This window comes from Athene cunicularia (genome assembly GCF_003259725.1).
Source record: "Athene cunicularia isolate RWA chromosome 2 unlocalized genomic scaffold, athCun1 chr2_part1, whole genome shotgun sequence".
Classification (NCBI taxonomy): Eukaryota; Metazoa; Chordata; class Aves; order Strigiformes; family Strigidae; genus Athene; species Athene cunicularia.
In genome coordinates, this window is record NW_020799095.1 from 141,469,982 (window position 1) to 141,493,707 (window position 23,726).

Here is a 23,726-nt window from a genome sequence, read left to right on the forward strand (position 1 = left end):
TCAAAGTGATGGAGCCTCTCTGCTGTGAGGGATCGATACCTTCATTTCCCTGAAAACTTAATTTATTTAGTGAAGACCTTTACAGAGAAGATTCTTTCAGTCAAATCTCACGTGTAACGAAAGCTGCCCTGCCATCTTGGTGAACAAACCCACGCTCTTCTTTCCCATAGCTGAGCCTTGCAAGTGGCTTGTGCTTGTTGTCTCTCTGCTGCTTTAGAGGGACGCTTCTCTGTGTGGTCACAGCTGCCCTTGGCCAAGGTAACCAGTGGGGGCAGGGTGCAGGAGAGCTCAGGTGCACCCTGATGCCTTTATGTGCCTAAACCTCTAACAGACTAAAAAGCTGAGATTGAAATCTGGTTTGCCTCAAAGATAGATTTTGCTGTTGGCAGCAGTGGAGTTATCTCAAGCTTGGCTGTTTCTCTTTCTGTCACTCTGTGGCACCTTCTGCAGTTCTGTCTTTAAGCAGTTTCAGTGTTATATAAACATAAAAACCATGAAAGGCAGGCCAGAATTTATTAATGACCATTCCCTCCAGTTGCCCACTGACTCCTGCTTTGCTTGAGCCATTTTTTTTGTCTTGGTACTACATTTCTACTGATACTGGTTTGGTTTTGGCATTCTCTGGCACACGAAGTTGTGCATTTTCTGTGATTGTGCCCAGCATTGCTGACATTCCTCTTGGGCCTGGCTAGCAAACTTCATTTGATTGCTCTGAATACAACTTAGGGGGAAAGAAATGTGCTGAATGCTTTTCACTGCATGCTGGTGGCCAGTGAAGAACCTGAAAAATGTTGCAGTTTTACTAAATCCTTTGTGTTTCCACTCCCACCACCTGGTTTGTTTGTCAGTAGAGTTAATAGCATGAAAATTATCAAGCAGCTTAAGTTGTTTGTCCCCCTGAAATATGTGGCTTTGTTGTTTCCTTGGAAAAACTGTAGTATGAAATCATGCCCACAGAGAGGTCCTCTTGAGCCAATGTGACTGATAATTGGAAAAATAATACAGAGCAATATACAAACAAAAGTGTTCTAGGTGTGTTGAAACCCATCACTGCTCACAAACTTGTGTGGGATTTAATGAATGTTTCAGCTCCCAAAATGAAGTGTAATAAAGTATATTTTCAAAATATAAAACCATGAAATTTCAGTGTTTCAAAATGAAATGTTTCAGATATGCTGGAATGTTTTTCTTGCCATTTCAAATTGGAAAGGATCAAATTGCCTGCAGACAGAATCACATATTTTACTACTGTTTAATATGAAATCTGAACTGAACTGAAATCTGTGTTGATTTCAGCAAGCAGATAAGATTTGCCACATGGGATTTACATTTTCACCATCAAATAAAGCCCAAGTGAGTTGTTTGCAATGACTCTGGGGTTTTGAGTATAAGTCAGGTTGGTCTGTTTAAGTCAAATGATAAGTCTAGAGGCTTTTATTTAGTGAAAATAGCCTCTGAAGCTTGGTTTGGTTCTACTGATTTCTTTACCCTTTTTTTGTTTTTTTGTTTTTGTATTAGTTCAGGCATTCAAAGCCAAGAGTTCATTATCACCCACTCCTAGTCCAAGCGCCATCCAGTTTACCTTTAAGGAAGAACTTTTGTGTATGTTTCCTGCATTGTTGGGACTGTTTTACCAGACCTTGACTGGCAGCAAGAAAAGACATGGGTGACTGTAAGGGTCATTATTAAACGCTGGTTTGTGTCCTCCAGAAATCTTCAGAAACCTGGAAAAATTAAACTGCATGCTCCAGTGCTCAGAGATTTGATTTCCATTCCCCAACCCCCTCTTGAATGGTGAATCGTGTGGCTTAAAAACACACACTTTGTAAAAGGAAGAAAAGATGCGAAAAACATGAAGATAAACAAAAACCAGCCAGTCCTTTCCCAAAGTGTAAGGATATTTGTGCTAAATCTCTCAGGGAGGCAACTGCAGGACAGCCAGCTGCTTCCCACCCCTTCTCTAAAATCTTGGGTTGAAAGTGTCTCTCTGGGCACAGCTTTAATGCAGAAAATGGCGTTTCTCTTCCATGTTGCTAAGAATGGATACTGTTCTGAGCCCTGCTCTGGGGCAAAGGGGAGAAATCCCATCTTCTTCCCCCAGCTTTCCTTTTCTGTAGCACCTTGGCTCCTTCCTGTGTATCAGCTCTAGAGTATGGCAGAGCAGAAGTTGGAGCAGTAGGTCAGGTGTGAATTGGAGACTACAGAAATTATTAGTTTTGTAGTCGTATTTTGTTCCGTGCTTGCAAAATGTCAGAACAGTATTGGTGTCCTATTGCAGGACTGGTGCTCCTAGACCCTGCCATGGGGCAAACAAAGAGTTTGGTAGGATGATGCTGTCTGGCAACCAACAAGGAGGGATGGGTGACTATGGGAAGAAAAAGGAGACCCTTTGTTGAGGGGAAAATACTGTATGACATTTGTAGAGATATTTCCTTTCACCCCTCCTCTTTAAAACCAATTCTATAAAACACAACTGCTCTTTCTTTCTACTCTCTCTCCTCACTGAAGAGCTGAAGGACCAATGGAAGAGTAAAATAGGAAAAGGACAACCAACAATAGACCTCTGAACAGCAAGTCTGGGCCTGTACTGTTTGTTGCTGGGAGAGGTGCTTTATCTTAGCTCAGCAGCTGCGTGGTCTCCCACCTCAGGGTTGTGGGGAGTTTTGCCATCAGTTTTCGATGTTTTATCTGCGATGGCAAGCAGACCAGGGCTGTGCTTCCCTGACTATGTCTCACCCCACTAATGCACCTTATTCCTCATGATTATTGTAGGCTTCTGGCAAGGAGTTGTGGCTAAACCAGAGATGAACACAAGGAATGAGGAAGCCCTAACAAGGCTATAGAGCTGCTTTAGCCAGGCATGACTAAAGGATCTGAAAAATGACCTCACGAATCTTTAAGTGATTTGATTAGTTTTAAGGTGGATCAATTCCCAAATCCAGTATAGGAAGAAGTGGGAGTCAGAAAAGTCCCAGGCAGTGGTAGCTGGGCTTGATGCTGGGCTGAAGCATCTCTGTAACACAGCTTGAGGAGAAACCCTCGTCCAAGTCCTGTTCATGGCTGTCCTGTTCATGGCTGTCCTGTTCATGATTTTTTTGGAAGGGAGTGAGAACTAACTAAATAAATGGCAAAAGCTGTTGTGGTGTATGTGTCACTGATACAGTGGGTGTCTCCACAAGGGAAGTTTACACAAATGTTTTTATGTCTGTCTTAATTCACTGTTTTCCACATAAAACTGCTTTTGATCTGTAACTTGTGTTTTTGTGAGAAGCTTTTATCTCTAGTCTTGTCACAGACTTAAGAATCGTGTGTGGGAATCCAGTAGATTGGAAATTTACCTTGAATTTCTTTTCTTTGCCTCCTACTGTCTTGGTTTAAAAGAAGTTTTGGCTCTTGTCTCAGTATGTTTGCCTGTACACAGCCAAATTTTAAAAATAAACAAAATTAGATGAAGCATAAAACCAGAGCCTTCTATTGTTTGCTTTCAATAAAAGGAAAATCAGAGTATAATGATCTGACTTGGAAATCAAAAATCCCTTTTAACAACTCACTGAGTTTAATTACAGTCCAGCACAGAAAAAGAGTTGAAGATATTGTACTGATCACTTTTAAAAACTTTTTTTCAGAAAGGGGCTGTTTGCTGGCATGAAACTGAAGAAGAAGAAAAAAGGTGGGAAAGGATTGACTATTGCAAACAAAGATGCACTGGGTAAGGCCTCATAAATCAATATTGTGAATGGGAAGAGCAGTATGGGGATTATGTTATATCTAGTTTCATGTGAACTCATTTGAGTTGTGTTTTAGGAATTACTTAGTATTGATAAAATGGGTGGTAAAGTCCTTATCACTCCCAAGTAAACAGAGAGCTTACTCTTTTTACATTAATTGTTTTGTTAAATCCACCTTCAGATTATGTGAGCTCAGACTGCTGAATCTGGTAGAGTAAAACAAAAAAGTCGGCTCAACTCTTACCATAGACAGATGACACATTTTTGATTTTTTTTTTTCTATTCTAGAGTAGATAATTCATTACAGGTGTATAATTACTCCAGAAAATCTACTTCATCTAGAAAACATAAGAACACAACCTGAGTAGGCTCTGATGCCCAGATGGGCTGGCTTGATAAAGCCAGGAGCTTTACTTACTAGCAACTGTCTTTTTAAATGTATGGCAGTTATTTTATTTTTTAATAATTATATTTTGTTTTTAACAGATGTAGGTACATCCGTAAGATATGCAGACTCTCCTATTTCTTTCCCTTAACACACCATTGGTTTCTAAGCTAAGGATACACTCCCCTGCACATCCTACCACTGTTACTTTTCTCCTATCATCACAGTTGCCCCATTTGCCAAAACCTGATCTTCAGCTGCAACAGTCTTCACCTTCTGTAGTTTTATTTTGCAGTCTCACATGGAATTTTTAAAACATGTCCTACTATGTATTTGGTGCAGCCCTTGAATTACAGTGTTGTAATAAACCAGCCATGTGTGTCTTGACTCACAGTTGAGCAGAAACAGGAATACGTATTTAGTGCCAAAGGCATTATTTAGCTAAAGGGTGCTACTTTTAAAAAGATTCTCCCTTGGTCCTTATAGCAATGGGTTTGGGCTTTTGGAGCAGAGAAAACTAAAGACCATGAAATTTCTTACTAATTACAGATATGTTGGGATTTGTTTATCTTATGCTCCATGAAGTATGCAATGCTCTACAAGATACAGTGTAATTTGCTTCAGTCTTCCATGTGAGCATTCAGATCTCTGTTTATTTCAAATGATTGTGTCTGAATTGCTGAATAGTTTGGGGCCCTTATGCTGCATTTTCATCTATTTCGTTAGTGTCTTTGCTGAAGAATCTGAACCAGCAAAGATACAGCAATCCCCAGTTCTCTTGTCTTGGTTGGGATTTGGGCTTAGGAGACCTGCCAGGGAAATGTGCAGTAGAGGAACATTGTTACTCACTGAAACATTTGCATTTTCTGTCAGTGGATCCATACTGAGGAATAATTCTTGCTGGTAGGTTCTGCACAATATACGTATGTTACTGAGGGGAAAAAAAGGTTCAGATATTAAAATGTCAGCAAAATGGAGCTATAAAGGGAAAGAAGCATTGCAAAGAGATTACATTCCAATAGAAACAACATGGAACTCAGAAAAAGTAGTCCAGGCAGGGTGTCATGCTGACGAATGCCTGTACCCCAGCTGGGGGAAAGTTTTATCTGCTTTAGCCTCAGAACAAATAGTACCGACTACCACAAGCCCATAATCAAACAGCATGCTCTAGAGTAAATAGGATATGGGTGGTAGTCATGGGAACTTGGTGCTACAGATGCAAAACTATGGATGGATGCCTTTGCCTCAAGGGCTGAATATCAGGCTATGCCTACAGGAATACAAAGACACGTTCACCTTCACTGTGCTCTAGAGAGGTTGGACAAAAGCCAGAGAAGCAGTTGGGGAGCCTGTATGTTATATGAGATTGCTAGTGGAGGAACCTTCATGGAATTGGCTCATGCCCGACTGCCTTGCAACACAAGAAAAAGTTGTGTCTGTCTGTACCTGTCTGGTGTTTTGCCTTGGAGTAGGGGCTTGTGGAAGCCAGCTGAAAAAGGAACATTCAGACCTGATGGGAGCTATTCAAGTGAGTTTCATTGTACAGTGGATGGTCCTTTACTACCACCACCAGTTTCTGCACACCCCTCAAGTGACCATACCTTTGCAAAGAGACAAAGAAGCACTATTACAACCCATTGTCTAATTTTGCAGTGGGAACACAGTGGCATAGAGTACTTGCAGAAAATACACTTGAATGTGTCTCCTTTTATTTGATGCAAGGTCATCCATAAGGTCACCTAAGCACCTGAGTATTGCTGGGCAAATAATCTTTACTGTTGCAGGTACTGCTTTACCACTTCTAGACTAGAAATAACTCACATCTAGAGTCACTGAACATTTCTTGCTTACAAATGTAATTATTGGAATGAACTACAGGCACCCAAATTTTTAACTTTCACCTAAAACACACAGCTCCCTTACCAAGGCAGGTGTTGAACACAGAGATGCTGGTAGGACTTCTGCCAGACCAGGAGGATAAAGCAGAGCAGTGTGGGAAGGGCTCCTCTGGCCAAATGTGGATGTGTACCTCTGAGCTAGTCGCTGAGATTCTCTTCATGGTCAAAAATAAGCTCTTCTGGAAGTAATTTGTCTTCTCTAACTCTCTACAAGAGTTCCCATGAATCATGCTCTTCAACTCTCTTTTTCTGTCCTTGATCTTCCAGTTCATCATCTCTGCAAAATGGGAAAGTTGAGAAATGATTTCTAAGCTAGGCTTTGCTTTGGTCACTTGGAAAGGACTGAAGCATGTCAAACTGTTACAACAAACCGTGGATGGCAGACTCAATGCTGCAAAGTAATATGTGCAAAACCCAGCAATAATTTGTCCTGCTGTCTTTCTAGCAGATGAGAGATGGGGCAGTCAGATGTGACTAGTGTGCATGTACCTGTTGTGGGTGCATATGGGGTGAAGAGAGCGGCTACAGCTGCGATTTATATGGTATATGATTTTGCACAGGAGGGGAGCTACCACTGTAATCAATGCTGCTCAATACAAACCACTACTGTATCTCTAATCGTGATACCCAAATGAATAGAATACACAGTTGATGCTGATGAGTTCACTGCTTTGCTCCAAGTCTTTTTTTTTTTTTTTTTTCTAGTACATATCAGAGGTGGGTTTTACTTTCTTGACTGTTTTCTTCATCAGGTGATCATGATGAAAGTGCCAGTCTTCACCATGACACTCTTGGAAGACAAGAGGAGGGAGGGGAAGACCTAATGAATGACGATGTACTGTCCAATGTTTTTGGATCCTTAAGCCCAAAGAGGAAAAGGTACGCCTTACCTAACATCCCCCAAAACACCTTTTCCATCCTTCTCAGGAATGGCATTGCCCTAGGACAATACATCTGCTGACAGAAACCCCGTTCGCTGACGGCAGTGATCCCTTCACTCCTGATCTCCTACATGACAGAGTGGATGTACTTGTCAGAAAAATATTATCAGCTCAAGACAGATTGTCAATAGATGTTATTCACTGCAAGGAGAGATTGAAATGGATGCTGAGAGTGCCTGAACTGTGCTAATGCAAATGAGCCAAAGGGGACAGCAATCTCTATAGCCAAGAGCTTGTGTAGTTGTTTTTTTTCATACCAGGGAGGAATGGAGTCAGGTTTGATGGGCTCAACAAGTGAAACCATTCTCATGCATGGCAGGTAGCTGTACTGGGTGCAAAACATTTCCCTATCACCAAGACATCTCCTTATGAAATCAAACCTAACTGTTCACAGCAAAGCTACCTGACATAAACAGTGCTTACTTAGTGACGAGAAATCTTCTCAACATATGCCCAAGTAGCAGCTCTTGCCTAGAGATGCCTCATGACCTGTTTTATCATTTAAACAGGGCAAAGCTGGTGACCAGAATTCATGAAGAGGAGATGAAATCGCAGAACTACCAGGTGAGCAGGAGATGCTGGCCCTTAGGTGCCTGTGAAATCCCCAGGCAGGCTGGATCTGAGCCTAGAAGCGCATGTGGTGTCCTTGTGCCCCACAGATTGCCATCACCATCATCGAGGCCAGGCAGCTGGTGGGTGAGAACATCGACCCTGTGGTGACCATCGAGATAGGTGATGAGAAGAAGCAAACAACAGTAAAGGAAGGCACAAATGCCCCTTTCTACAATGAGGTAGGTGTTTTCTCTTGAAGAAAGAACTTTCTTCAGGGTTTCTGGGTGGCTTCTACCACATGGTAGCTCAAAAGGGGATGAACTAAATTTGTGCATGTCTGAGCAGGGAGGTGTGTCCAGAAGCTGTTTAAGTTTCAAGCTTGAACAAGCACCAGCAATAGGTCCCTTGGGTTTAGCTCTATTTGCTCTTTCTCTTCTCAAGCTCTGCCCATCCTGTTCCCTGCCCCCTCCACCACATCCTGTCCTAGTACCAAAGCCTCTGCATTTTTTCAAATGATCCATTTGGGAGCCTTGTCTAAACTGACCCTCCATAACCTTCCTTTTCTACCATTTCACTCTTTCAGCCTTTCCTTGACATGTGTTTGTCCCAGCTGGTGACAAATGACATCAAAACCAATTCCAAAACCAACTGGTCCTTTGGGTTTCCTTGTGCCTCCTCTCCCTTTTGACAGTACTGTCTGATGCAGAGTGAGGGCCACGGGCATTTGTGAAGGGCAGTGCTCTGCAGCCATGCAAAGAGGAGAGTAGGAACAGGTCTGGGCCATGGCAGACGTGAGCCAGGGAGCAAGGAAAGGGTTTTGCTGTGTCCACCACCACCTCCTCAGCATCCCCAGTGTCTCACTGGGAGTCTGTGTGGTAACCCAAAAAGCTAAACCATGCTTCTGACAGCTCTGGCTACCAGCACAAGGATGATTCTGATCTGCTGTCCCCTTTTCCCACAGTACTTTTTGTTTGATTTCATTGGACCGCAGGTGTTCCTGTTTGACAAAATAATCAACATCTCTGTAAGTACCTAGGAAAACTTATCACAGTAATTAAAGGTCATTGTTGTTTGTGTCACTTCAGCTCTAAATGATTCTTCTTAATGTAATTAAAAAGAGAAATAATTTTAGGTATCAAGAGTGCCATAAAGTCAGCATGAAGTACAGGAAAGAGAAATGAAATAGGAGAGGAAAAGGAGGAAAGGAATATGGCAATGATTTGAAGTAATGTAACCAAAGGAAGATGAAGTGTGCATTTTCAGGGACACTCGTTGCTGGCTTGGCAATCTGAAAGGTAGAACAAGAAAATTCAGCTTAGTTAACTCTTGTCAACATTGTCTTTATCCCTCTAATTTTTTAAGCTGCCGCTTGTTTCAAGTGACTGAGCTGACATTTCTGGCTTATCTCAGCTCCTCAGATACAACTGTTTCTAACTAAACTAAACTACCCACGTACCTTATCCTCAGCAGTGGCTCTTGGTGTGTCCAGGAGTGTCAGTGTCTGGTTGCTATTAGCGAGGGAGTGGGCTCCAAGTGTTCGTTGCTGCTCCCACTGCTTACTGCAAGTAAAGTCCCAGTGAAGCTATGTGACATCTCAGAACAGCTCTGATGGAAGACACATGTGCTCTTGGACTTGGGACATTCGATAATGATTTGTTGTTTGGAAGGCCAAGTCTATGCAGCCATGATAATTATCTTACCTGAAGCTCCTGAGGTTCATCACCACATTTAGCAAAACTGCTGAGGAATTAAGGAAGATCTCATGAGACTCTGGACAGTGCTGTATTTGGATTACTTGGAACTGTCACAAGCTGTGCCCTTCATGAGCTGGGTTTTTTTATATTTCTACTGTCAAAATTCCTACCACTTGGCCAGAGAAATGAGCAGTGAGTTGTTGCCCCAGGAAATGTTCTTTTTCCCTGAAATGTTTTGTCCATTTCAAAAAAGTACACCAGGAAAGGGTCTATGCTGGTTGTGCTTGGCAGAGACAGGCAGTGGTCAGGAGCTATAGGAGACATCTGTGCAAAACCTCTTAGAGATTAGAGATGTTCACCATGTACCTGCTTCGCCGAGTGGTTAATAGAGTGACTCTTCCCAGCTACCTTATTTGATTTATAGCTGGTGAAGATGCAATACTAAGGTCTTCTAGATAAAAAATGACTTTTTAAAAAAAAAAAAACCATGAACTAGTCCAGCTCATGTATGCTACTGAAAATGGAGATTCATTACCTTGTGACATAATTTTGGAGAATGCAATATAACACGGGAATAAACACAAAATGGAGGAAATAGGTGTACTGGGAGTGAAGGAAACCCTGGGGGATGTAAAAATTTCACAGCACTTGATGAGCATGAATCTCACTTAAGGAGAAACAAAGACTGGCAGCCTCCATTGCCAGCAACCATTCATGCACTCAATTTGCTTAATCTGTGAAAAATAGTTTATCTGCATAGGAAGCTCAAGGAAAACAAAAAGATTAGTGCCATTGTCCAACAATTCAGCAGTTAGTCTAGCTGTATTCAAACCCTGCATTTGAGGAGAAAATGAGATTTTCAGTTTCTCAGAACCTGCTAATTAATAGATTTTTTGCCACAGTAAAACCGAGATTCCCCTTTGATGCTAAACCATCTCCAGTACTGCAATACTTCCCAATTTAACACTGTGCCTGCTTGTCCTTGTACAGAAAATTTGAAGAAAATCCTTCAGTCATCTATAGAGTCAATCAAGTGTGAAAAGACACAAACCTTTAATTAGATACAGTGTAGATGTGATACTCCCTCTGAGAAGACAAGAAGTGTTTGTTAAAAGCTACATGCTCACCTGCTTTGTTACATTAGAAAAAATACACTTGAAAAAAAGGTGCCAGGAAAGATGCGGCACATCTAATAGAAACAGTGACTTATTTCCTCAGCAGTTAAAAGCAACATGTGTACTATAGGGAGTGGAAATCCCCATCATTTCAGTGGGAAGAGGGGGCATTTACCCAAGGGCACCACATTTCACACAGCAAGACTCAAGGATGGAGAAGTTTACACATTTCATAGGATCATAGAATCATTCAGGTTGGAAAAGACCCTTGGGATCATCGAGTCCAACCATCAGCCCTACTCTACACAGTTCTCCCCTACACCGTATCCCCCAACATCTCATCTAAATGACCCTTAAACACATCCAGGGATGGTGACTCCACCACCTCCCTGGGCAGCCTATTCTGCTGTCTGACCACTCTTTCTGTGAAAAATTTTTTCCTAATGTCCAGTCTGAACCTCCCCTGTTGCAGTTTAAAACCATTCATTCTTGTTCTGTCACTAATCACCTGTGAGGAGAGACCAGCACAAACCTCTCTACAATGTCCTTTAACATTTAATGCTCTCTAAACATACTGTCGTCCACTGGAGAGAAAATGCAATAAGCAGTGAGACAATACTACGTTGGACTCACCACATACCTTCCTAGTTTTTCTGTGTCTTAAAGAAACTCCTCTCTTTTTTTTTTTTTTTTTTTTTTGTCTACAAAGAGGCTACAGCCTTCTTCCCCCTTCAATCCATCCTGTGTTGGTTCAGTTGATTTGGGAAAGCTCTTATTTCCATGTAGCTCCTCCAAATATGTAATTTTGCCTGGCTTCAGGATGAAACCCACCAATTTTCATGGCTTCTTCCCCACCCTCGTGTGCCCTAGTCCAACCCCATAGGAGCGAGGGTCCAGTGCTATGATGGGACCTGGCAGCATCAGGGACTGAGAAAAAGCAGCGCTAGTGCAATGAGTGCTGGCTTCACACTGGCTCCTCTACCACATGAAGACTGCTTAAGTTTTAAGCTTTAATAGTAGAGTAAAATAAACCTGCTCCTTCATCCGCTCTTGACTGTTCAGCTGTAGAAACTCCTTACATAATGAAGTGAGGAATTGACAACTGAGTGTGTTCCCTAAATCATAGGTGCACAGTGGCACCAGGCCTTTAACAGGGAATGATGTTATTTTGCACCTAGAAACCTCCTGAATTTTCTGGTAGGTCTTGATGAAAGTGTCAGTGATCATTACTTTGGAATGTTACGTCTCCTGGTCTTGAAGAAAAATGCACAAAATGAAGTCACAGGACAAATCTAATACAAAATCATAGAAGTCTTAAATTCCTATCTAGGATATGTAGGCCCAAAGACAGGGTGTGATGTCTTCTAGATTCCTAAAATGCTCTCATAGGCTTGGTTACTGTGGTTTAATCCTGGCTGGCAACTAAACACTACACAGCTGCTTGGTCACTCCCTGCCTAGTGGGGTGGGAGAGGGAATTGGAAGGGTAAAAGTAAGAAAACTCATGGATTGAGAAAAGAACAGCTTAATAATTGAAATGAAACAGTAATCATCATCACCACCATCCTCAAAAATGGTAATAAAATGGGAAATAATTAAAAGAGAGAAATAAACCCCAAGAAAAACAGGTGATGCAAATGAAAAACAATTGCTCACCACCAACAGACCCATGCTCAGCTTGTTCCCAAGTAGTGACCCCCCAGCCAGCTTTCCCCCTAGTTTTTATGCTGAGCATGATACCATATGGTATGGCATGTCCCTTTGGCCAGTTTGGGTCACCTGTCCTGGCTGTGTCCCCTCCCAGCCTCTTGTACACCCCCATCCTCCACTGACAGCAGTGTGAGAAGTTGAAATGTCCTTGATTTAGTGTAATCACTGCTCAGCACCAACTAAAACATCAGTGTGTTATCAAAATTATTCTCATCCTAAATCCAAAATACAGCACTATACCAGCTACTAGGAAGAATATTAACTCTATTCCAACTGAAACTAGGACAACTGTTTAGTAGCTTCTGTGGACCCGAATCCTATGGCTTTAGTTTCTCTTTGCAGTTTGGCCAAAGTATTCTAGACAATTCAGCCTGCTTTCAGAAACTTTTCCACCACCAAGGATTAGGTTTCAACATTTTAAACTATTCTGAAACCACGTGAGATAGATTTTTTGAGAAATACAGTTCTAAAGACAATCTTCCTTTAGAAGATGTTGCTAGCCTCTGCCTTGTCTGTAAAGTGAAGCCATGCGTGTATTTGAAAACCAGACACAGAAGTACATAGATTCAGGAATCATGACAAAGGAAAACTATTAATTAAGTTTGAATTAAATTAAATTAATTTCATTACTTGGCAGGAAGGAGGTAGACTCGCTGGGGCCTGCTTACCATCTCATTTACATGTATATCACATCTCTGGTTTCATTGTTGAGAATAAATCAGAATTGAGTCTCTTGGTTTATGTGCACACTGAAATGTTTCAAAGAAACACCTTAATTCTTTCTCTTCTGGGTGTACTCGGTTCTTCTGGCAATTCAGCTATTGCACAAAGAATGATATGATTTCTGCAGCCTAATGTGAAAACAGTTACACCCCATGTGTTTATATTCATTATGATTTATTTAAAATCTTCTCTGAAGACACATCCATCTGATTCCTGCTCTGTATAAGCCTGGGACCTGGGATAAACCCATGTGATTCCACTTAGAAGCAACTATATTGGTTTCTAAAATGGCACAATTATTTCAAACATCACAACACTTCAAATGCTTGCTGCATCTGCTGTGGCTATGTACATGCAGTTGTGGGTAGTGCTGGATCTCGCTGCTTATTACTTCTGAACCAAATGTGATCTTTGCTTGGATTGCTCTTTCTTACTCTGACAGGGAACAGACAGTGACATTCTTTAACCAGCCTTTTTCTAACAGGTTATGCACAATAAACTGATTGGGAGTGTGCTGATAGGCTCCTTTAAAGTAGATCTGGGGACAGTGTATGGTCAGCCAGGTAAGTAAGTGGTGCATTTTCTCTCCTTTTTGTCTGTTAAATGGGATGTGAGGCGGGAAGGAGAGGAGAGGGAGGTGTGCTCCCTGTCCACTTAGATGCTTGAGGTTTATGCCAAGGGATAAACTTAACAAGGTTTTTGGAAGTGTTGTTTTCCTATTTAGATACCAGAGTACCAGCCAATTTTTTTGAAAAATGTTCAACAGTGAAAACCTCCACAATCTGCCTATTGGTGAGAAGCACTTATCAAGGATGGCTTTTATTTAGGGGGTCAGAGTGGGATCTACAAAACCCAACCCCACTCATTCATTACAGAGTGTCCAAAGCTCTGCCATGTGTGTTGGGGTAGAAGGAGTGGAGGGAGGGAAAGTGGGGTGGAGAGTGGAAGGAGTGGTGAGGAGAACACAGAATGTGAGGAGGAGCAGACCTTACAGGAGAGAGAAGAAGGAAATTACAGAGTTGACCATGGATCCACTTGACCTGCCATCTTCAGAGCTGTCTAGTGCTTTCTGAAATTTGAAGCTAAGAAAACATAACCTACCCCTTTTTTGGCCTGTTTTTACAACCATCCACAAAATATGTATCTTTCTCCCATAATTACTTAAGCACCTGGGCTTTTCTCAGTCTCTGGGAATGAATATATTTAGGCCACTTGCACCCAGTTATGGCAAAAGTGTAGAAACATTCAGGCCACCCTCTCTTCAGGGCTCCTGTAAGAGTCAGTAGAAAGCTGTATTGAGGGAATCCAGCCTTCTCAGCCAGAAGACAGAGACTGGCAGAACGACCCCCCCACATTCAGGAGGAGACAGTCAGTGACTTACTGCATCACATAGACACACACAAGTCTATGGGACGGGATGGGATACACCCGAGGGTGCTGAAGGAGCTGGCTGGGTGCTCGCCAAGCTGCTTTCCATCATTTACCAGCAGTCCTGGCTGACCAGGGAGGTCCCAACTGATTGGAAATCGGCCAATGTGACACCCATCTATAAGAAGGGTCAGAAGGATGATCTGGGAAATGACAGGCCTGTTCAGCCTGACTTCAGTGCCCAGGAAGCTGATGGAGCAGCTCATCCTGAGCACCATCATGCAACACATGAGGGACAACCAGATGCTCAGGCCCAGTCAGCATGGGGTTATGAAAGGCAGGTCCTGCCTGACAAACCTGATCTCCTTCTACGACAGGGCGACCTGCTTACTGGATGAGGGAAAGGCTGTGGATGTTGTTTACCTTGACTTTAGTAAGGCCTTTGACACCATTTCCCACAGCATTCTCCTGGCGAAACTGGCTGCTCATGGCTTGGATGGGCACACGCTTTGCTGGGTAAAAAACTGTCTGGATGGCCGGGCCCAAAGAGTTGTGGTGAACAGAGTTAAATCCAGTTGGCGGCCGGTCAGGAGTGGTGTCCCCCAGGGCTCGGTGTTGGGGCCACTCCTGTTTAACATCTTTATTGATGATCTAGACGAGGAGATAGAGTGCACCCTCAGTCAGTTTGCAGATGACACCAAGTTGGGTGGGAGTGTTGATCTGCTCGAGGGTAGGGAGGTTCTGCAGAGAGACCTGGACAGGCTGGAGCCATGGGCTGAGCCCAACTGGGGGAGTTTCACTGAGGGCAAATGCCGGGGGCTGCCCTTGGGCCACAACAACCCCCAGCAGCGCTACAGGCCTGGGGAGGAGTGGCTGGAGAGCTGCCAGTCAGAGAGGGACCTGGGGGGGATGATTGACAGCCGGCTGAACAGGAGCCAGCAGTGTGCCCAGGGAGCCAAGAAGGCCAATGGCATCCTGGCTTGTGTCAGCACTAGCGTGGCCAGCAGGGACAGGGAAGGGATCTGAGCCCTGGGCTCGGCACGGGTGAGGCCGCCCCTCGATTCCTGTGTTCAGTTTTGGGCCCCTCACTACAAAAAGGACATTGAATGACTCGAGCGTGTCCAGAGAAGGGCAACGGAGCTGGTGCAGGGTCTGGAGCACAGGTCGTACGGGGAGCGGCTGAGGGAACTGGGGGGGTTTAGTCTGGAGAAGAGGAGGCTGAGGGGAGACCTCATCGCCCTCTACAGCTGCCTGAAAGGAGAGTGCAGAGAGCTGGGGATGAGTCTCTTTAACCAAATAATATGCTACAGGACAAGAGGGAATGGCTTCAAGTTGTGCCAGGGAAGGTTTAGACTGGACATTAAGAAGCATTTCTTTCCAGAACGGGTTGTTGGGCGTTGGAATGGGCTGCCCAGGGAGGTGGTGGAGTCCCCATCCCTGGAGGTGTTTAAGAGTCGGGTTGACATAGTGCTGAGGGATATGGTGTGGTCAAGAATGGTCAGTGTTGGGTTGATGGTTGGACTGGATGATCTTCAAGGTCTTTTCCAACCCAGACAATTCTGTGATTCTGTGAAACGACCTGACTGAAGTGAGCAGTCTATATCCATACTGAGACTGTGTGAGTCTCTGAATTCTGTCCTGTATTTCCTGTTCACAGTTTTACAGGAGGATGTTGTCTGAGGGTTGATCTTGAGCTAATACCCCTGGTACACTCTGGTCTCTTCCTCCTACTCCTTTACACACCCAAGGTCATGGCCAAGGACTTGATGTAAGGTTTTAGGTCCTTGCTCGAAGGGGGTTGCTGAAGCAGGCCTGCAGCAAGGGCTGTTGTGGGTGAACTGTCTTTTGCATTTTCCCACTGGGAGGATGGAATGGAACCTACTTCTGGCTGCTTCGTCTTCCTCTGACGGTTGTCCACCCTCCTTTCTTACCTGGCTGTCAGTGTTATGCCTGACCACAGCTCCCAGCAAGGATTTTGCTGACAGTTCTGAGATCTTCAGAGAGTTATCATCAAAAAGTTGGTCTTTCCTCAAAAAGCTTCAGCCTTAATTCAGCTGCTGAATGCTCACTCAACCTTCCACTGTTCTTTAGTCATGATCTCAGTAATCATGGATGAAAATGAGCTTGTTGCTGATGAGCTCTAGATCAATTCCTTGTTTGTTTTTTTGGTCACAGAATATTTTGGACCTTCTAGATGTGCATGGTAAACAAGTGTACGTCAGCATGATCTTCCTGCAAGCACAAATGTTTGCAGTGCCCTTTCTGGGAGTGGAGAGGAGAAATATTTGCATTTTTTGCATCCTCTGTTTGTGTGTTTAAGTTTGTCCATCTTACAGGTCATCAGTTTTGTGACAAGTGGGCGCTTCTCACAGACCCTGCTGACATTAGGACGGGAGCCAAGGGGTACTTGAAGTGTGACATCAGTGTGACTGGGAAAGGTGATGCGATACAAGCTACACAGAAAACAGCTGATACTGAGGAGCAGATTGAAAAGTACTGCAGTGGTTTCTTTTTTACTGCTTTCTTCTTTACTAAGTATCTCAAGAGTCCTCTGACCTCCTTTCAGTCCTTTCCTTGCTAACTCAGGATTAATAGCAGTATGGCATTGTACATCTGGCTGTTCTGATGTGCTCAAAGGGAGTTTTTACAGTCCTCTCAACTAAATTGAATGGCATGTTAGGGTCACTTCTCTGCAGCTGATGTCAGGGTTGACCATGCCCTGTGGCTAAGTGCCAGATTATCCCTGACAGATTGTTCATTGATCTGAAATCAGTTAAATATTTCTAAAAAGCAGTGAACTAAGAAGAAAAAAATATGAGGAAAAGCTATTTCTTCTCTTCTATCAGATGTGTGTGCATGGATATTTTCCATATCCTTACATAAACTCAAATGCATTAGCATTCTCCCTGTAACATACAGAAGTTCAAGGTAGTAAAGTGTGCTGCCAGCATCGTTTAAATTTTACAGAAGCAATGTTTCTGGTCAGTACTGACATACCACAGAAAGTCACCATGATGATGGAGGGCTGGAGCACATGGTCTACAGGGAAAGTTGTCTGGGGGGGTTGGTTTCTTGAGCCTTAAGAAAAGCAGGTTAAGAGGTATCCTACATGAAGAGGAAAGAGCCAGACTCTTTTCAGGGATATACAGTAGAAAGATGAGAGACTTTGAACACAGGTTAGAACAATGGAATTTCAGAACAGATACAAGATTTTTTTTTACCATGAAGGTGGTCAAACGTAACAGGGCACCAGAGAGAGTGGGGAATCTCCATCCTTGGAGATATTCTGAATTTACTGGAGAAGATCCTGAGCAACTTGATCTATCTGGACCTGGTTCTATATCACATAGACAAGTTTGCTGAGTAATACTGTATCATTTTCTCATGGTAACCAGAAAAATGTTTTCATTCTGGTAAAACTGCTGAATTTGGTAAAATTGATTAATTTGATAAATTCATATGCCTTTTTGTGTCTTCTCAGGACACAAGATAAGTTAAAGTGACAAATGGATTCTTTTTTCTTTCAGGAACCTCTTGATCCCCAAAGGCTTTCCATCTGAAAGACCATGGGCCAGATTTTATGTGAGAATTTACAAAGCAGAGGGACTTCCGAAGATGAACTCTAGCATCATGGCCAATGTCACCAAAGCATTCATAGGCGACAGTAAGGACCTTGTGGATCCCTATGTGGTGGTCATGTTTGCAGGTCAAATGGTAATTGGGATCCTCTTGATCACAAATGTAGGCCTTTTATCCTATTAGCTGTGCTACAGTCAGGTGATTACGCTGATGTCCTTTAACTTAGTTACATAAATGAAACAAAACACATATTTCTGTCATCAGAAAGAAAATTTTCAGTTCTTAAATTATGCAGGAACAAAGTGATGGAAACGCTTAAAGCCAGCAGACTAATTCAAGTCTCACAGCAGTAGGTTAGAGTCTGGCAGCAGGAGAGGAAAGAGAATTCTGTAGATCTGTTACTAAAACATCAAGTTACAAGACAGTCAAATACTCAGTGTGGTATTAGGTAAGTGCTATGTTCTGACCTCCTTAGAGTGAAAAAAGGAAGCAGGGCTGAAATCAGCAAAGATGGTTCAGTCTGGATTTTAGGGCTGTATATCGATTTCTGAATTATTCTGCTGTAATTCAGGACCCTTGCAGCTTTTCTGTGGGTAGCAGAAGAGGAAGCCCTTGAATAGACTCTCTCAGTGTTGCCTGGCTTTACTGGTCCCAGAGCTCCTTCAAGCATGGTGCTACAGAGGGCTGCTGAGAGACGGAAGAGGAGTGCAGAGGATGCCTAGGGACCTGGTTCCTCTGGGGTATACCCAAAAAACACTTTGTCAGGGAGCTTGTCTTGATTATTACTGTAAATAAGGAAAGAGCCAATCTGGATAAGATTTTAAGCCAGCAATGCTTTCTGTGTGCAAGGAAGCTTTAGGGAGAACTCCAGTTAGTGCTTTCAGGCATGAGAATGAGGCTCTTGGTGCTGATTTTGTGTTTTGCTGTGAATCAAATTGCAAAGTATTACATCCCAAACTAGTATGGGTTAAAATGTTAAAGGCATGCAACTTTACTTCAGGTTTAACAGAGAGCTGAGGGAGACATAAGAATGGGTCACTGATGTGAATTTGCATGCTGGTGTGCAACATACGGGTTTAGAGATATTGTTGGTGGGTTTCCTGACTTGGTGATCCCCACTAAATGTGAAAGTAGAAGGCCTGCCACGCCTGCAACTGCATGGACTGTGGTACAGTCCTGTCGTCTTCTTCAGGCTAGGAGGAATAGCTCCAGTGTCTACATCCCTAACGCACAGACATATGCCTAGAACACAAACCACAGTAATTGTATTTTGTACTAGATAAATTGCCTCATTTAAGGTAACTCCACTGGTACGTGCAGCCTTGCAGCTGTAATGAATTTCACCTTTTATGAGAAATACTGCGCTGCATTACCACTACTCAGGTATTTCAAAAGCCATTGAAGATGTGCAGTTTGTAGCGGAAATGACAAAAGTCTGGCTTCACAGATGTTTTGTGCGTAAGGGCCCTGAAGAAGTAGATCTTATTCCAGGCTCTGCTGTGTGCAGGTGAGAATTTGTTAGCTATAATGTGGTCTTTTATTAGATATGGAGGGGAAAAAAACCAAACTAGTGGAAAAGCTGAAATACTTTCAAGACAGGATATTTGTGCTTTAAAAATTACCAGAGAGATGTTGCTAAGTGCAATCTGTGCTATACTCATTGTCATTCTTCAGGGTCTGACCCCTCTGGGGTTAAATTTGCTGGACTTTCATTTCAGGGTCGGACAACAGTGCAAAAGAACTGTGCCGATCCAGTATGGCACGAACAGATTATCTTCAAGGAAATGTTCCCTCCGCTCTGCCGAAGAGTCAAAATCCAGGTCTGGGATGAAGGCAGTATGAATGATGTGGCTTTAGCCACCCACTTCATTGACTTGAAGAAAATATCAAATGAACAAGATGGTGACAAAGGTAAAGGGGAAAATGTTTGTTCCAGAATATGCCCTTAACATAGAATCTACTTGCTTGGGATCTGGGCACTGGCTAATCCCATTTTAGGAATTCCCAGAGCTCAGGTGAACATCCATAGTTTTTGTTGGTTCTGAGAGACCTTCTCTTGCTTAATTTGAAGTTATATTACATTGCACTTGGTGCATGGTGGTCTGCTTTTCTTGTTACAGGGCTGCTACATAACTTGGTATCCTCTTTGTGACTGTGGCAATAGCCTGCTGTGGTCCGTTAGGGATGACTGATGTATGTTTATAGTTCATGAGAGTTTCTGTCGGGCAATGAAAGCACAAAGTGCAAATCACAGGCAGAGCAGGCTTGTGTTTTTATTGACTCAGTATGAGCAAAGTAAGGCTCAGCTGAGTGCTGTCACAGCTCAAAGAGGTACCATGGACTACTGTGTTTGTCCTTGTGTATGTGAGGTAAATCTCACTATCTGGAGCCTTTGCACTGATGTTTGAAGCTACATGTATAGCCTTATTTATGTTGTGCAATCTATGTGTGGAACATGGTCAGTTATCACAGCTCAGCAAAGGTGCAGTAACTCCTTAAACTTGTCAATTCAAATGTGTATCTGAATCCTTAATCAGAAAATAAAAGATAAATCATATGAAGTAATGACATGGACTTGGGAACAATTTGGACAAGGTGAGAAAGCTTCCATTCCTCTCCCACCATGTCCAAGCCCTAGCCTATGGTTTTTTCAAGAGGTGCAAGAGGCCTCATGCCCCAGCACCTGTGGTACAAACACCTTCTGAGAAATAGCACCATACTGGGAGAGTCCCTGGTTGGGTATTGGCAGAGGCTCCTTGGTGCCTAAGTATTGCTCTGCAAAACAGCATAGAAATGGGTCTAGGTTTGGCTTTTGCTGTGCAAGAGGCAAATTTTCTTGGAGCAGACAGTGAGGAGAGTGTGCTAACGCCTAATAGAAATGCTATAAAGTGTGCTTTATATCCAGGGTTTTTGCCTACCTTTGGGCCTGCCTGGATCAATCTCTATGGCTCACCCAGAAACCACAGCCTCATGGACGACCACCAGGAGCTTAACGAAGGTTTTGGGGAAGGGGTCTCCTTCAGGGGACGTCTTTTCATTGAGATTGCTGTGGAGATACTTTCAGGAGGAGCCCGTGAGTCGAGGTTTTCCAGTATTATCAAGGATATCAAACTGCCATCAAAAGATAAAGACTCCAAAGCACCCAAAGGAAAAGACAAAACTGAGAAAGCAGGAGAGGATCGAAAGTCATCTTGCCCTTCGAATAAGATGAATTCAACTGAAGTGGAAGTTGAGCCATTTGATGTACCTTCAGAGGTCTGTATGGTATTAAGAGACTGATTGACATGTGTCCCTAAACCTCCAAGTATGTCACTGATGTGTGTATTTGAGTCCAGGCCATATAATACTGTTTCTATGTGCTCCCTACAGCTTCCCCATACCTCCATAGTCTTGGAACTTTCCCATAATAATGCAGCACAAGTGGAACAATAATATGTACCCGTAACTCATTAAAAAAAATCACAGGTAGGGGAGTTTCCATAAAACTTAGTCTTCTGTCCTACTGTCCCTTCTGTGCTAGTTGCATCCATGTGTTCCCACTAGAAACTTACATGATGTATTATCTACTAAATGACAGAGAGCTGACGGGGGCAGCTGGTAATTACGAAGTCTGATTTCCTGCATTTATTTGAGAAAATTAGTAGTTGTCAATTGAAGTTATTAGGGAATCTTTAACATAGAATTCGTGCAAATGCAGAGAGATACAGCCTATTCTGTTACACTCTCCTCCTTTAACCCTGCATTCTCATTGCAGTTTTAGATTGCTAATCTCTTTAGGAGAGGAGCTGCAAATCATGTGCTCAGTCTCAACTGGTGTTAACTGATGTTACTTTCCTAACTCCGTCTACTGTACTGGGTTACATCATGGGAAGAACTGTGCTACAAAGCTTTGTGAAGGTTGTGCAGTTGTGGCAGGGCATGTGGGTTCAGGGGCTGAGTCAGTTCTTGAGCTTTGAATCTCTGTTCCATCACATCACTTTTTTTTTTTTTTTTTTTTTTTAACCCAATAAACAGGAAGAAAGATATCCTCATAACTCATTTTCTTCCCACTTCACCGTGTCACTTATGAAAATTTTGGCTTTTGCAGTGGGAGTCCCACCTCAGTGCTTAAGGCAGTAATATCATTTATTAGATTAGATTCTTGGTCTTTTGACTCCATGTCTGCAAGTAAATAGGAGAGAAGAAATTGTTCTTTGGTCTTGAGGCCTATCCTTGGCAAGTGCTCTTCCTTGGCCTGTGCTCTGGCATTGTCTGCATGAGTGCTAGCTGGAGCAGGTGAAGGAGGGTGTTAGCAGAGGCACGGGTAATTGCAAGTCAGCTGTGCGCACTTGTGCCCTGGTCTTGCTTTACATACTCATATAGTTGTAAATTGCCTCTGTCCCACAGTTCTTCTCTGAAGATTGTAATAGAGGTGACATGAGAAGAAATTTATTTCCATACAGATTTTCCTTTATATGGAAGAAATCCATTATTGTGAGTGGCTCAAACAGTGTCATCTTAGGTGCTAGCTAAACACTCCAGGTAGAGGAACAAACCCTGCTATAACACCAATAAATATTCATAGCAGTAATAAGAATTTATTTCTGGCTACTGTGCCTCGATTTCAAATACAGAATGAGTAAAAGGCAACAACATAATACAGGAATGCTTGATATTCTTTTGGGTTTGATATTCAGCAATATTTCATGCTACATGCTACAGTAGACACAGTAATTGTATTACAACTCTCTGAGCAGGAACTGAGGACATTAAAAATGAAGCAAAAAATGTCTCATAGAGCCTCTGAGACAACAGAGGCAAATTACCCAGCCCTACAGACCAACTTTATTGGCCTATTCTGGCAGCAAGAAGACATTAACTACTTGCAATTTCCTTTCTTTATAGTGGGAGATAAATGTGTGTGTTGTAGTCTCTGAGCCTCAGCTTTATTAGGCATCCTATGTTCTGGGTTCATGCCGAAAATAATCAGGTCACAGGGAAGCCAAAACTACTCCGGACCTGCAATCTGTTTGTGGTGTAGCTTTGACATGTGATGCTGCTAATCCTTTCACTGAAGACCTATGCCCTTTTATTGTGCATAGCAGAGGATTTTCAAAATGAAGTGGTCATGGGCTGTGTCAAAAGATGCTTCTGCTTTGCAGAAGTCAGGGAAATAGATATTCATATTCAGCTACGTTTTATTCATTGCCTCGCTCTGTTGCAAAAGCAGCTAGTACTGATCTTGCCTAAAGGCCTTCAGTACACTGGCATCCATGCTGTGAAATGAGGAGGTGTGCATTGGAGAGATTGTTGCAGTCAGGGTGTAAATCTGGGGAGAACTAAAACCAGAAAATATATCTCCTTTGGGCTTAGTCTTGGCTTGGGGTTATTAGTTTGTTTTGTTAATGACCCAAGAGCGCTAGAGGTGTTACCTGGCCATCCTTGAGTGAGAGTGTGCCAGGGACAAGCAGATGCTGGGTCTCTAATAGGTTTAAAGAGTCTAGCAGAGCCTTAAAACTCCACAAAAGGTTGTTACACTTTTCAGGGTGTGCTGCTGTGCTGAGACCCTGAACTGTCCCGTGCTTCCAATGTGCTTCCAAATTCTGTCAAAAGCTGATATGTTTCTGCTTTCTGTGCTGTGATGCCAGGGAAGGCATTGAGCAGAGGACTGCACTCCCCTGCACTGAGGCCCCACCTTTGGGCCCATGCTTTAAAGCACAGCAAGATAGCAAAAAATGAGACTGCTTGGTTTCAGTTGGCTTTATCACAGGGCTGCCATCTAAAATGTGGATACGAGAAATTTTTGTGTCCTACTGGTGTCACTGGGAGCTGAGTGTCAAAGTCTTGACTTTGAGCAAGGTCAATGTCTTGATAGCACAAACACATGGGCAATAGGTTAAAGTCCTTCTGAGGAAAGCAGAGCTGGGCGAGCACTCCCCTGCCTGGATGTATTACACTGGCAGAATTTACTATTGCAATGCAAAGGAAGACTACTGCCACACTCACTGATAAATGACATATTTGTATGGTGATATTTTGTTGCTGTTGCACTAAA

At 43.0% G+C, this 23,726-nt stretch overlaps 1 protein-coding gene across 1 annotated transcript in view; it reads left to right on the forward strand.

Annotated features, from left to right (window-relative positions):
* The first annotated feature begins 2,152 nt into the window (after positions 1-2,152).
* Positions 2,153-23,726, forward strand: part of FER1L6 (fer-1 like family member 6) — a 71,180-nt gene continuing 49,606 nt past the window's right edge. The window contains exons 1-11 of the mRNA XM_026841520.1: positions 2,153-2,175; positions 3,627-3,709; positions 6,764-6,890; positions 7,462-7,516; positions 7,612-7,743; positions 8,466-8,528; positions 13,230-13,308; positions 16,450-16,606; positions 17,641-17,827; positions 19,411-19,603; positions 20,598-20,947. Of these exons, the coding sequence (XP_026697321.1) occupies positions 2,153-2,175; positions 3,627-3,709; positions 6,764-6,890; positions 7,462-7,516; positions 7,612-7,743; positions 8,466-8,528; positions 13,230-13,308; positions 16,450-16,606; positions 17,641-17,827; positions 19,411-19,603; positions 20,598-20,947 (1,449 nt within the window). The remainder of the gene's footprint in view (positions 2,176-3,626; positions 3,710-6,763; positions 6,891-7,461; positions 7,517-7,611; positions 7,744-8,465; positions 8,529-13,229; positions 13,309-16,449; positions 16,607-17,640; positions 17,828-19,410; positions 19,604-20,597; positions 20,948-23,726) is intronic.